This window comes from Rhipicephalus microplus, chromosome X (genome assembly GCF_043290135.1).
Source record: "Rhipicephalus microplus isolate Deutch F79 chromosome X, USDA_Rmic, whole genome shotgun sequence".
Classification (NCBI taxonomy): domain Eukaryota; kingdom Metazoa; phylum Arthropoda; class Arachnida; order Ixodida; family Ixodidae; genus Rhipicephalus; species Rhipicephalus microplus.
The window spans coordinates 255,408,204-255,422,906 of NC_134710.1; the positions used below are offsets into that span (position 1 = coordinate 255,408,204).

Here is a 14,703-nt window from a genome sequence, read left to right on the forward strand (position 1 = left end):
TAACAGCCATGTTTTTACTGTTGTTCAAAACACCTCAATCGAAGAATAACTTCAGCTAACTTTCATCCTTGATTAAGCTGGCGCCTATAGTTGATATTACACGCACATTCAGCTGAAGCCGGCTACGTTCCTGTTAAAGAACAGGCTAAATGTCTTCCAGACGAACTTGTAGTTCACGGTGGATGTTCAGAGAGCGATGCCAAACAATCTTTCATGTGTTGTAGCTCTCAGGTACCACTTTACGCGTCTAAGCGATAAAAAAAAAAGCGTTGTGCTTCAGCTGTGCTTAGTGGCAGAGTTGCCGGAATCTTTAGAAGATGGTGCACATTTGGGAAGTTAACCTCTGGGCAATTGGCAACTGCTTGCATCGCAGACATGCTCAGCGTTTCTCCCTTCCATTTCGTAGTCTATACTGCAAACTCCTCTTGCAATGCTGAAGTTGAGATAATGTTCGAGTATACACGCCAGTAAACTTCTCGGCAGTGAGAAGAGTGGCAGATTCGAGTGTGTTCTGTGGCACAAGCGAAGAAAGCGTCTTCAAACCGATCCCTCTTAAAGCGCTTATTGAAGTGGTCTATTAAATAGTCCAGAAAAGGCCAAAAATACTGAAAGCCTAAAGTGCTCTTCCATGCAAGCCACTGGCACGTTACTTCGTTGAAGCTGCCTGTCTGTGACAAATGGCATTCTTATTTTCCCCAGCTGTCAAGTGTGCAGTGGGAGCAGCGTCGCTTTTCGAAAAATATTCATCAAGCATTATACCGTACAGCGTTTTGGCGCAATCATTGAGTCTTACAGAAGGGTGCTGACCTAACCAGGACATGAACTACTAAGCAATAGGCTGTTAGGAATTCGCTGTTTGTTGCGATGATAGCGGTAGCGGAGAGCGGCGAGCAGTCGAACAAAGTTCGCTGAAGCCTTCCCCCAGAGGCAGAATAGGAAGACAATTGGTTTTGAAAACAGCAATAGGAAGAAATGTTTACTAAAGCAGGTTATAGTTCGTACAGAGCCAGCCAGCACGACAATGTCGGCTGGGGTAAAATCCTATAACATGGGGTCGGCACGGCCTTAAATAACATTTTTGAATCTTTTTTCTGAGACCAGTTCCCGGTGCTCGGCGGAAGGGATGCAGCCATACCCGGAACTGCAAGGTGGCTCGGCGGAGGAGGCGACGTTATCCCCGGAACTGCACGATGCCGCCTTCTGCATGGAAGATGGTGCTGGGAGGGGGGAGAAAGTTTGCCAGAACAGCGCTCAATCTCGTGAGAAGCGCTCCTGAGCGAGGACCATGTCTGTGGCATAACAGCAACCCCGCCGCCAGACAATGCATCCGGAGTTTCGAGCCATCCAGCGCGGCTCGAAAGGAGGGATGTTGCTTGACCGTTGAGAATTGTGGCTGTTCTGCTCTCTCCGCCGGTGGTGACTTTCAAAGCCCTGGAGAAGATCACTGGAATGACGGAGTCGAGCACAAAGCTAAACCACTCTGGCCAAAGCAAGCGCTTTCCAAATGCTGATCAAATCGTCTAATCAGCAGAAACGAAAATATTTCCTCGAGATTAAGCTGAGCTAAAAAATAGCATCACGAGCAACGTATCTGAGGAGGAATATGCAACGTGGACTAACCTTTAGCTAAGTGTCAGTGCGTGACACTGCTAAACAAAACAGAATTTGTTTTTTGAGCGATTTTCAAATGTTACTTAGGCAGATTGTGGATGATCGAAGCTGCTGAGGTTAACTCAAATTGGCCTCGAAACTACAATTTGAATATCTAGCACTTCTGAATCACACACATTGGTGTCGCTTGCAAGCGTCAGACTGTTAAACAAAACAAAGTCATTCGATAAGCTCTAGCTCAAGGCGCTCAGCCAATGAGCATCCCAACAAGATAAATCACGCTTGAAATTGTAAGAAAATAACACTGAAAATCAAACTTGTGCGCATTACACAAAACAAAGGTAAAAGTTGACCAACACTGATGCACATACTAACACGTATTGCCAAACACAGAAGGTATTTTAAACAGTGGCTTTTACTCAGCCTTCTCTGTTAAAATAAAACTTTTGAGTATTATGAAAACAAAATTCTGCCTCTCCGACGCAAAGTCTGTCTCTCCGATGGCAAGGAAAGTAAAACTTACGAAAATCGAGACTCATTCCCTGCTCATCGGCAGATAACAAATTAAAAAAAAACAATTTTTAAAGCTGATTACAATATTCATTCTTAGTAATAGCAAGACCGGGCCCCTCTCAGACCAACTCTGAGGAGTCGCGCACTCCATAGCTTTCGGGGGATCCGGTCTTGACAAAGGCACAACGAACAACGCTGTTTGCTGAACTCTAGCAGCAACTTTTGGTGTACAACCGCTTAATTCGAACAAGGGGGCATCTGCCCTACGTCCTTTACCCCGCCCGTTCGACCCGCGACCCTATCGCCACAGTGGGGAACAACAGCCTGTGTTACAGCTCAGGCGTAAGCTATGCTTCCCTTCATGGTTGCCTCTACGCGGCAGTGAAAAAGATGAGACCAGGCGAAGATCTCGGCGTCCGAATTTTCCTGAAAGTCGGTTTTTCTCAACACGCTTCCCGTTCAACCTCAAACACTGAGACAATCTGCAGTTCAAATATTTCATAGAGGACCCTTTCGTTCACTTAGCCTTGAACCTGGCATCTCGAATGAAGACGTCACGGCACTTAACAATGGCTTTAGTGCACTTGGCGCCTGTCGTCTTTTCCGTGTTACGCTTTCGCCGATGCCTCCTTTTGACGGAATGGCTAGGAATGCCGGCTACTTCGACACACCTAATTTCAAGTTCACTGCCTTTGACAGGCACTGCCAAAACTCTAGACTGGTTAGCTAGCCTTTCTTCGAGCCCATTGCTACTGTCTCTGCTTGCGACAGAACGGGATTTCCAATGCCTTAAATGCTAACAAACATGCCTAGAGAGCTTTTGATCTGTGGGGGTCTATGGCTGTCGTGGATAGCCCTTGTTCTCTGGCTTTTGAAGTCGGCCTCATGCTCTCTTTCACGAGCTTTATTCTGTAGCACTTTATGTCGGGCATCCTGCTCAAGCTTTTGTCGACAGGCGTCAGCCTCTAGCGCCCTGCGACGCGACTCATTGTCAAACTCTTTTCGACGTGATTCATCTTGATCATTTGCGCTGTGAAGCGGCTCCATCTCCAGCGCTTTATGATGCACCTCGGCGTCCTTAGCTATGCGATGGGCCTCGGCCCCTAACTCCTCGCGATGCACCTCAGCGTCTGGCTCTGTCCAACGTACTTCGGCGTCTTGTACCTTGTGAGGGGCCTCAATGTCAGGCGCCTCGCGACTCTCCTCGGTGTCCCGCTCTCTCTGGCGCACTTCGGCGGCTTGTGCTTCGCGACGGGCCTCAGTCTCCATAGCCTTTCGGCATGCCTTATCTTTGCGCACTTCTTGATGCACTTCTACTTCTAGCACTCTTCGGCGAGCCCCATTTTCACGCACTTCCAACTCCATTGCCTTACGCCGTGCCTCATCTCGCTCTCTCTGATGCACGTTGGTGTCCTGCGTTTTGTGATGGGCCTCAATTTTTAGCGCTTTGCTGCGTGCCTCAGTGCTGTACTTGTATTCTCGACTTTCGCAGTCGGCAGGACTCAGAGTAGCAAAGTGGTGGAACAAAGCATGTTTAACCATATCAAAGTCATGCGCTTCCTCGGCGGATAAGCGTTCCAAAATGCTTGCGACTTTGAACGGAAGCAATGTGGCCAGTTTCTCCGACCATAGGTCTCGCCCAACAATGATCGTTGCAGACCTTTTCGAAATTAACGAGAAAACACATGATGTTCTCGTGCATTCTGAAGAGTTTGAGTCGGCATTGTGCTCGCTGCCACTTAACTGCTTCAATTTTACGATCAAGCTTTTTCATTGTGAGAGCATGCTTGCTCCTTTTTCGACTCTCCTCAGCCTTCCACTGTTCATGCCTTTGAGCTTCAAGCTCTTCATGGGCTCCCAAAACTCGTCAGCTTCCTCGGCCGTCGCCGTCACATTCTCTGCCCGCATCACCTCGAGAATCGCTTCCCTTGTTTTAGTGGACCCAGCAGAAATCCCCAAGGCTCCATAAATTTCAAGGAAGTCCTGCACAAGGTAGTGCCCTATCACAATCTCGTCCCTCGTGATGCTCTACTACTGATATTCACCGTACTCCAAAACTAATCTCGTGGTTTAAAGTAGGTGAATATTGAACTATAGCCTACAAAAAGCACAAAACACTCTCCTAACATCTGCCTGTGCTTGAGAGGTCTGGCGAAATGAACAGTAAACGTTGGGCACTCACCCAACCAAAGTAGCCAACGATGGTCCAACTTGTGGCTGCTGTCGAACAGTGTCGTGAAAGTGCTCTGGCCTTCAGGGATCCGGCCCAACTTGTCAGTGTTGTAATCCGGGGTAGCTTGACCCAGCTTGCCGAACGATGAGAACAGGGTAGCGTATTTCAGCGTATCCAAACGATGATATCAGGTCGGTAGTGCTCGAGCTTCCAGGGGTCCGATCCGGCGTGCCAAATGTAGAGTAGCGTATCTCAGCGTAGCCAATTGCTATCACGACGGTCGTCCTCGTGCTCAGAGATCCGATCAGACATCCCGAAGCTGCCAACCACTGTTAGGAATTCGCTGTTAATTGTGATGGTAGCGGTAGCCGAGAGCGGCGAGCAGTCGAATGATGTTCGCTGAAGCCTTCGCCCAGAGGCGGAATAGGGAGGCAATCGGTTTTTAAAACAGCAACAGGAAGGAATGTTTACTATAGCAGGTTATAGTTCGTACAGAGCCAGCCAGCACGACAACATCGGCTGGGGCAAAAGCCTCTAACATGGGGCTGGCACGGCCTAAAATAACGTTTTTGGGTCCTTTTTCTTAGACCAGTTCCCGCTGCTCGGCGGTGGAGATGCAGCCATACCCAGAATTGCAAGGTGGCTCGGCGGAAGAGGCGACGTTATCTCCGGAACTGCACGGTGCCGCCTTCTGCATGAAAGGTGGTGCTGGGAGGGGGGAGAAAGTTCGCCGGAACAGTGCTCGATTTCGTGAAAAGAAGCGCTCCCGAGCGAGGACCATGTCTCTGGCACAACAATGTGTAGGCAGTGTATTTAAAGGGGGTGATTTCGCGTTGCTAGCAAGCAACAAGCTAAGCAATGTTCAGGCAGTGACCCTGAATGCGAGAAACGAGAACTTTAGCGACGATACATGTCAGCTGGTAAATCAACCTTAAGCACTAGCACTCGTTTCTCGCCTGGTGGAAAGATTCACGGGTATAAATTTCCTCCGCTTCCCTTCAGGTGCTGATAAGGTCGCGCTCGCCCAGAATCTTACTCTTCGCGCGAGATGTCTCACGTTTGTTATTGCGCCCAAATGGAAGGCTGGTAGTTTCTGTCACGTTGTGATGAAATACCACAAATGTTAATGAACGCGAAGGAGGTGATAATAGTAGTGAATTCCAGCAACTCGCATCAGAATGCCTGAAACAAACAACCGATAGGCATGGGCCGTGCACAGTAGAGCGTAAGTAAACTCGTGTTGCATGTGCCGGCAGTTTTTGCCAGCGTTCTAGCATTCTGAGAAACGGATTATGATGCACTATGCGCTGAGCAAATCCGGAGTTCATTCCTTCTTCACTGGTGAACTGATCACTGAAGATTTTGTGTGATTCAAGGCTGCTCCTTTTCACGCTGGTGTAAGTACTAGAAACATGACTGCAAGTACTATGCTGTGCAGTAAAATATCTCGTACAGTTCTGAATCTGTTCAGGTAAAGAGAAAACTTGGTTGCATGCTTGCAAACAACAGAAGACACCTTGCCGCAACGCAATCGTTTCAGGGAGCTGAGTGAAGAGAGCTATGAAAAAAAAAAAGTGAACATACCATGTTTTTTGCATGTATTTGAGTGTTTTAGTGCATATTCGCAGCAACCAAGTTTTATGTGAGTAGGTAAAGTCCGCTCGCATGTGCACTTTTGATTAAGACCAAGTGAAAATTTCTCATCAATGACTACCTTGGGCTCGCAGACTGCACAATAAAAAGTCTATGATTGGAGTACTTTATTGATATCAGTAGTCGCAGTGTAACTGAAAGTCTGTCTGAAAACTAACGTGTGCAAAATAGTGTTGCCAACATGCAGCATATCTTACAAAAAAAATTTTACATTGCATATCGCAAGCATGCTTGGATGAACACAGTAAAGTAAAAAAAATTAACTAAAAGCTACCACTGCATCAGGACGACTTGACATACAGAGATTAATATAAAAAATAATTCCCATAGGCATGAAGTCACAGACATCGACAGGAAGAAATTCGCTCAGCAAAGTAAGCAACATCAAAATGTAATTATGAATGTACAAAAACATGCTGCGTATACCTCTCATTCTACGTAGTAAGCGGAACCCTCCTTGACCTGTCAAACGCGCTTCGCCCCGATAAGGACTTCGCCATCTACGCTTAACAAAGATTAACGATTAACGATGCTTCCTTCGATCGAGTGGGTAATCCCAATAATGCATTTTCAAATACTAGTCCATTCAATGGTGCGGCGAGAGGATACTTTTACTTAATCCTTTCACAACCATAAGCATGGGAAGAGGAGAAATCTGATGACTTGATATACATGTGCACCATCTGTTTAAACTACCACCGATAGTGACGCCACAGTAAAAAGCTGATGCCTGTGCCCTCCCTCTTCGAGTCTGTGTGACCCCCCTCCCCGAAAAAAATTTCCTATTCTGCCCTTGGGCAGAATAGATAAATTTCAGGACGAAAAGCATGGGCCTGAGTGTATCATACTCTGGCTGATATATCACAGCAGCCACATATCATTCCTTCTTGCACATGAGGCCTTGATTAAACAAGTGTGCTCTTCATTACACTGAAGTTTGAGTGCATGTGATCATAAGTTTGGTCAGTTGCAACAGCTACAGTAGGGCACTAGTTTATGATATAAAAAAGTGATGCTAAAAGTTTATTATAATTGATGATCCTAGCAAATCATAAGTCACACTCTAGTATTTGCAGTTTAATTTTACACTTATCAGATGTAGTATACCTGCTCATCAAAGAATAAAAGTCACACAGAAAACTATAGCTGTCAGTGGTACAGCAAAACCTCGATTCAACATATCTCTAGAGACCACTAAAAATCATTCATTATTTTGAGGAATTGTTCAAGTAAAGGTATTAAATATTTGCATCAAAATCATCACAACTACAAGAGTTGCCTAAGTATGCTGTGTATACATCTGTGACCATGTTATGATAGTGGCAGGTATGAAGCTGAGAATTACTTTCGCAGCCACGAGTAACTTTTTCAAATCGCTATACATTGCTTTGAAGTGTTGTTGAGATATAAGGGGGATAAAGTTGATAGTAGGTTATTCTGAAACAGTCAGTATTCTGAAACTTGTAGTTGTGAAATATTTTTCCTTTGAACCAATGGACATATGAAAGGAGATTTTCAAAGAAGCTGTTAATCAGAGGTGCACTATAATGAAATTTGACTGTACATCTAACAGCCAAACAACCCTTTCCTCTCCCTGCCTGCCTTTACTTCACAGTGCGCACCACCCAGTGTCACATTTTGCAATAATTTTATTATTCTGGTCACTTAATTACAGTATTATATCCGGAGCCCTCCACTACGGCGTCTCTCATAATCATATGGTGGTTTTGAGACGTTAAACCCCACATATCAAAAAAATTTTGATTGTTAGTTAACTAGAAGAAATCATATAAACTATTATATTAGTGGTTTACCACTTAAGGGAAGATGCGATTAAAAAAAGTTGCATTAATCTGTAGCCAAAGGCAATAAAATATTTTGCTGTATATATACTATTTTATGCTGATTTCAAATATGTAATTAGTTTTAGAGTAAGTTGCACAGTTTTCATTTGTGCCATGAAAATGTGTATTAGTTTGTTTTGAACAAACTTTAGAGTTCTGTGCCAATAATGGCTCATATTGCTCTACATTAAGTGTAGAATGCAAGTAGCTATCAAGAAAGTGTGTATAAAACATTTTGATGGTCAATAAAAATTGTAAGATGAGAACTCTTAGAATCCTCAGCCCATACTATCTGCTTACTTTAGGTTAGTAATTATTATACAGGCAATATCAAGTTTTAAAGAATATACTTGCACCCTTAACATACTAAGGAATATGTGGGAAAAATTTCAACCTTATTGAGGTATCAGAAGTACCAAAAACATGATGTCCAAACTCAAGAAGTTGCTCGAAAATGGATCTTGAAAAAAAACGCATCTTAAAGGTATAAGTGAAAGCTCATCTATGCGGAACAGATATGTTTGTTTGAGATGATATTTTCTATCACGAAAGTTTGGCAATCAAAGGTATTTTGAGCGTTTGGTTTTAGTGAACCCCTCGTGCAAAATGCCACGGCAAGTAGCCAGGTGACAATTTCCAGGAGTCTCTAAACAATAAGCTCTTTTTAGTTTTTCAGTAGCCAACTTGTGCTCTTTAAAAGCACTTTTAACTTGCTTCAAGTTTAATTACAGTCTTAAGTTTCTCTGTCATGATTGTAGAGAAACTGTACTTGTGAAAGCAAATAAAAACAATAAAATATGTATTTTGAAGAAAAAAAATGTGTATTTCAACTCATATCTCCCCTCAATACTGAATCATACTGTTGTTTCTAATATTTTTTTGCAACAATTCAAGGTACTACATCACACTACATATACATATACAGTTAATGTAGTCCACCTTTTATTAAGTTTTCACAATCACATTTCTTTTATGTGCACATCACAGGATAAGCATTTGAAGACTGCAACAGCAAAAGCTTACATCACAGCATCATGCTGTGCTTTTACTGTAAGAGAAGAAAAAAGGAGGACTTATGGCAAATTACGACAACGATGTAGGCACTAGTGAGGACTATACCAAAAAATGATGCGCATTAGTATGGGAGACTACAAAATGACATGGAATACTATATTTAGCTTGAAAGGTCCACCAGTACACCACAGGGTATTTTTACACCACTTTTTCCAAGCGTGAGTTGACAGCCTAACATCTACACAAAATTTGACAAAACAACACAACACTTGTGTACACTACATGCAATGAGAAAAGAAAAACAAACATAGGTAGTGGTGAACGTCAAAACCTTCCTCATTACAGCACACACTTGACTGGCTTTAAGGCTCAGTCAAATTTCAAGAGCAGCAGCTTGCCTGTGTACAGCTGCATGCAAAATAATACAGACTTTTATGACCACTTCATTGAATAACATGGAACCACACAAACTACATTTCAAAGTAGTCTGCAGAGTTAGATTTATCTAACAATAAATATTCATATATTTCTTCTTGTTCATTTTCTATGGCAAATAAATTTTAAAACCTACAAATTATAAAAAAAATTAAGGCTCAAACTGGTTACTTAACGTACAAGTGATGCTGTTTCCTGAGAAGCACCACATGAGTACAACTCCATTTTATCATTGAGCACGAATGAAGAGAGATATAAAATTTTTAAATATGGTACATTTTAATGATTAATGCAAGTATATAAATCTGATCTGACTGAGATAGACATCAAATGGCATTGAAAATGTCATTTGATGTTCCAGTTATATACCCCTGAGCTGTGGCCTTTTTTTTTTGTTTTTGCTCCCTGTTTCAATACAATATGCAGGTAAATGAAAGACAACACCCAGTAAAGCATTACATTTACCATCAGGTGCATGGCGAGCCATTAATCTGATGCAATAAATTGTATTTAAATGCAATTTCTTTGCTTTAATTCTCAGTAAGACCATAGAACTTAATATAATACAATGAATGACAACAGGTAACAGATCTGGTGCTCAGAGATGAATGAAAGATCCCCACACTGCATATTACATGTGGGGCCACAGGACGACACAGAATTCAAAAAGCTAACAGCTTTACCAGATAACCCTGTTCAAAACCTGTCCAGTCGCCTGCCTTCCGTCAATTTGGACATGGCAAACTTAATGCTTTTTTCTAACAATCTCTTGCCATATCACCAGTGTCAACCTAGAGTATCATCAACTTCTGTCTATTGCACAAGTTGATTGTATAAGTTTTGGTCAGGCAGAAAGCAAACTAACTGATATGCAAGTATGTAATGAAGCATTAAACTGCAAACAAGGAAACAATACATAGGCTCCACAATGAGATATCCTTGACTTCAGGAAACATTTCTCCATTACAATTGCTAATGCTCTCATATGATGACAAGCCGGTTCATAAAACACTGGAAAAAAATAGGATTAAGCCCATACCTTCTAAATAGGTGTGTCTTTTGAACAAGCCTGCCGACAGTCGTGTGCTGCAATACAAAAAGAGAGGACACCTCATAACTCAAACGAAAACTTAACTCACATGAATCTGCTCCTGGTCGCTAGGCTGCGTGTGTGAGAGCAAAAAATTTCAACTGAATTCTCAATTCACACGGAAGATAAAACAGATGAATAATAATACAGAGTACCCTGCAAAAACCTGTAGCCTTTATGTACATCAGCTATTAAAGCAGCGAAGTGAAAAATAATGAGGTATAGCTTCATTTTACAGTTTTTGACACCCATGATTATATTCCAAAGCTGTGCAAGCAAGCATTGCACCTTGTAGTTGCGAAACTTGGCAAAGCTGATCACCCTTGCACCATAGAAATTATTTTTGGATATAATTCAACCATGGTGTACTGAAATGCGCACTATAGATTTTAACAAGTTCAAGCTTTACCTAAGAACATTTTTTACTGTAAAGGATTGTCGAAAGAGAACCAGTTGCATTGGCGAATGTTCAAACTATCACACTTCTCGCATTTCAATGTGGCATTACTTAATGCAGCTCTAATAAAGATGTTTTAAATATGAACCCCAACATAAGATTACTATTTTCATTATTATTCTGATTCCAATGCATTACCTTGGCATACACAATAGCGGATGGAGCACTCTAACAGTTTGAAAAAATATGTGAAAAAAGAAAAAAAAAACACATAGCACCATGTTTACTACAATAATTTATGCACTTAATATTCATTACTGAGTTTTCATGTGCCAGAACTGCACCTTGATTGTGAGCCATGCTGTAGCGGGGGACTTTGGATTAATTACAACCACCTGGGGCTCTTTAACATGCACCTACATTTAAGCACACAGGTGCTTTTTGCATTTTACCCAATTCAAAATGTGGCCACCACAACTGGGATTCGATCACGCACTCTTAAGCTTGTCCCCGTGACATCTTCCGTGCTAAGCTACCACAGCAAGTAATTTGTGCATTTTTATTTTATTTTAGTGCTTAGAAAAAAGGGGCACAGAAATCCCTAAGTAATTACGCAAACACATCTCAACTAAGTTATACAAAGGCTATGGTGTGCAAAATGACACTTTGCCTTGATTTGAATATAGGAAAATGCCAAATGCAAAAAACCAAAAGTGGCAACAAGTGAAGACAAGCACCAATAAAATGACACAATGATAAACCCCCCACTCCTAGAATCCTACACAATACAGTAAAACCTTGTTAATAAGGATCTCCTGGGATTGTGGCATATACAAGTAATCTAACTGCCAAGTACTACTACAAGACTTTCTTGCCAATGCGTGAAAACTGGCACCACTTCACTGCCACGTGGGGCAAAATGAGTGGTTCTTAATAAAGAGAAAGGAAGAGAAAAGTGAGCCCCGTTATTGTCTGCTTCAGTGAGCGACACCGCCACAGGGCTCACAAGGGATGGGGGTGAGGAGGGATAAAAAGGGTAGAAGTAAAGGTATAGAAAAGAGGAAGAAGAAGCAACAACAAACTGAGGGGATAGGAGAGACAGGAAAGATGGAAACACGGTCACTGGAGTCCGAGGACGGGGTACACTTGCGAGAGATGTTGTCGGCGTCTGTAGATGGCGTAGAGCAGGTCCAGTAAGTCAGAGCTTCACTGTCGTCGAAAGCCGTCGGCGGCAGGAGGTGACGTAGGGCGAGCCCAGTCGGCCAGAGCTACGGTGACGCCGAAGGTCGCAAGCGCGCGGAGAGCGCGGGCGCACAACCGGTCGGCACGAAATCCAGCGAGCGAGTCCCGCCACGTGGGGCAGACTGCTCCTTCAAACTACTATACAAGTATTAATGTGTAGCGTATCACCTACTAGCTCACACAACAGACCTCTACCAGGGTACGTCACAGCGTGACGTCACCTGTGCACGTGCAAGGCGCTGGTTGGCAAAACACTCCCGCCAGTGGCCGAGTGGGGTGCAGTCGCTCGGTGCTTGGAGCAAGTTTTTTTTTTTCTTTTTGAAAGCTTAATCTTCATCTCACAGTGGCGACATTAGCTGTTGTATGTGGCAGAGAACATCTAGGTGTGTGGTGAAGTGCGTGATGAAATATTTGCCTCGTTGATCAGCTGTTAATCTCAGAGAAGTGAACACACGTGGCGGCCTGTGCGAGGAACAGCGGCATCGTCTTCAAAAATGTGCAGTGTTGACTGTGTTGTGTAGTGTGCGTTGAAAGGCATCTACAATATTGGTGCACCTTTATACGGACGGTGAAGCTGTGAATATTGTGCGTGGGTGTGTGCAGTGCGAATAACGCCATGCGTCCTGTTTGCGAAAACACTGGTATTCGTTGTGGGCCGGTCGCAGTAAGTGGTTGTCGATGGAACTTTACGATCTGACATTTCAGTCAAGATAAAAATGCATTTGACGCGATAATCTGCGAGTGGGTACATTTCAGCGTATGCGCGGCGTGCAGAAAAATAAAAGTGCATGATCTTTGGGTGATATGTACGACTACGCATGAGCTATAAGCAACGTTGTGGCGTTGCCGAGTCTGCATATACGCTTCACCACAGCTATAGCTGATATTATCGGATACCTGATACGTGTTAATGGCAACAGTGGAGATTTTCATTTCTCATCTACTTTGTACTTTTACGGCTTGATCCTTATGAAGTGACAATGCGCATTAGTTTTGCAGAATGAATGAGAATCTTATTCGTGACGTTGCGCACAGCAGCTCAAAACCAAGCTGCCGCCAATGATTTACCTCGTTTAGAACTGCATTGAACATACCACGATGGAAATTGAATAAGTTTACATTCATGCGATGCAAATATTTCTCAAAGTGCCAGTCACTATATATTCAAAACGTTCAATTTAGAAAAAAATCAGACTTTCTTGTGGCTGCCATCTACGTGAGTGAAGCCAACTACGCACTACTTGTGTCTTTCAGTATTCTAAATAAAGTTTCTCCATTCATAAATCTACGACGAGCAAATTTCCACACTATAAGAAGTGACCCTTCCGCAACCCCCTCCTTTAAAAAGCTGTGACTTTAGAACATAGCAATGCAGAAATTTCTGTCGAAGGAATGCAGACACGCAGCTCTGTTATGCAGAAAGATGCCGACGGTGGAACTTTCTTGCCAACCAGCACCTGCTCCGAGAGAGGGTAAGGTCTGCGGGGTGCCCGCAGAGACGTCACACTGTTTAAAAACAGACAGATGTCTATTACTTATACCTTTGTCATGTTGGAGGTGTTGATGTCATTAGGTTCAAATGTTCAAATGTTATTCAGTGCAACGAATACCATTCAATACAAGGTGGTGCTACATAGAAAAAAGTAATGTCACTCGTTTATGATATCAATGTTGAAAATCCAGAAAAAAATGGCCGGAAAAGTGAAAAGTAATTGTACAGTAACAAAAAAGTGAAGTTATTTATTTTAAAAGACAGGTGAGAAGTCACCTCCCTAAATAAAGATGCCTAGAAATTTTATATAGCAAAATATATAGCCACTATAAACCAAGTTGATCCGCTTAGCCGGTTGCCACAGCTGATAACACAAACAACACGGCTAATATGGCATAACGGCTGATTGACGACGCCAAGTTCATTTGTGTCTGTGCACATCTCACCACAAAAGGGTGTAGCAAGTACCTTGTTGAGCCAGCAAAGTGATGGCTTGCTGCTATTGTTCTCGCGAGTGATGTGTCTTCGAAAAACACACTTAGAAGTCTCGCACAAAGAGGCAGCAGTGAATGGTGGCAGGTTGTGTTTAATTTGCTGCCTATGAACAGCGTGCAGTATGCTTTACAACTGCTCCATGCTGCGCGGACTACTGAGCAGCTGCTTGAGAGACGCTCATAATTGGGTTGTCGGCAATAAGTTGTACTGATCATAAGCCGTTCCTGGCCACCATCACACCTCAGTGCATCTCTGATGCTTATTCTCATAGGTTGTTGGTGGCCTCCATTAGGTCGTGGTGTATTTCTGATGTTTATCCGTAATACTATATATCGCGTTGCAGTAACTGCTCTGGAGTAAGAATTATCAGTTGATTTGTCCCTACACCAACCAAAGAGCAGGAGATATTTTGTGGCGTATTGTGGCTTCCGCTACACAACAAGTTTAGGGGTACAGTGAAAATGACAAAAAGTAGTTACGACATTCACTAATTTATTTATTTACTTATTTATTTATTTATTTATTTATTTATTACATACTGCTGACCTGTTTACCAGGTCTTAAGCAGAGATGGGCATACAGAAATGTTTACTACAAAAACATAATTGACATCACACAGCATACTGACTGTGGTTACAATTCAACACTTCTGTATCAATTCACAAAAACTAAAAAAAAAACATTACAACAATGACATAGCTTTGCTGACTGAAACGTACTAAAAAAATGGAAGCATTGCGTAAC

The 14,703-nt window shown here is 42.8% G+C and overlaps 1 protein-coding gene across 3 annotated transcripts in view; it reads right to left on the bottom strand.

Moving 5' to 3' along the window:
• Nucleotides 1–948: 948 nt before the first annotated feature.
• Nucleotides 949–14,703, bottom strand: part of LOC119186092 (inositol polyphosphate 5-phosphatase E-like) — a 40,885-nt gene continuing 27,130 nt past the window's right edge. Inside the window, exons 4-6 of one of the 3 annotated variants that reach the window (XM_075878962.1) lie at nucleotides 10,283–10,329; nucleotides 4,307–8,842; nucleotides 949–1,444 (exon numbers count right to left, since the gene is read on the bottom strand). In XM_075878962.1, the coding sequence (XP_075735077.1) occupies nucleotides 10,286–10,329 (44 nt within the window). In that variant the 3' untranslated portion in view covers nucleotides 949–1,444; nucleotides 4,307–8,842; nucleotides 10,283–10,285. The remainder of the gene's footprint in view (nucleotides 1,445–4,306; nucleotides 8,843–10,282; nucleotides 10,330–14,703) is intronic. The other 2 variants (XM_075878959.1, XM_075878963.1) reach the window with 2 other exon arrangements.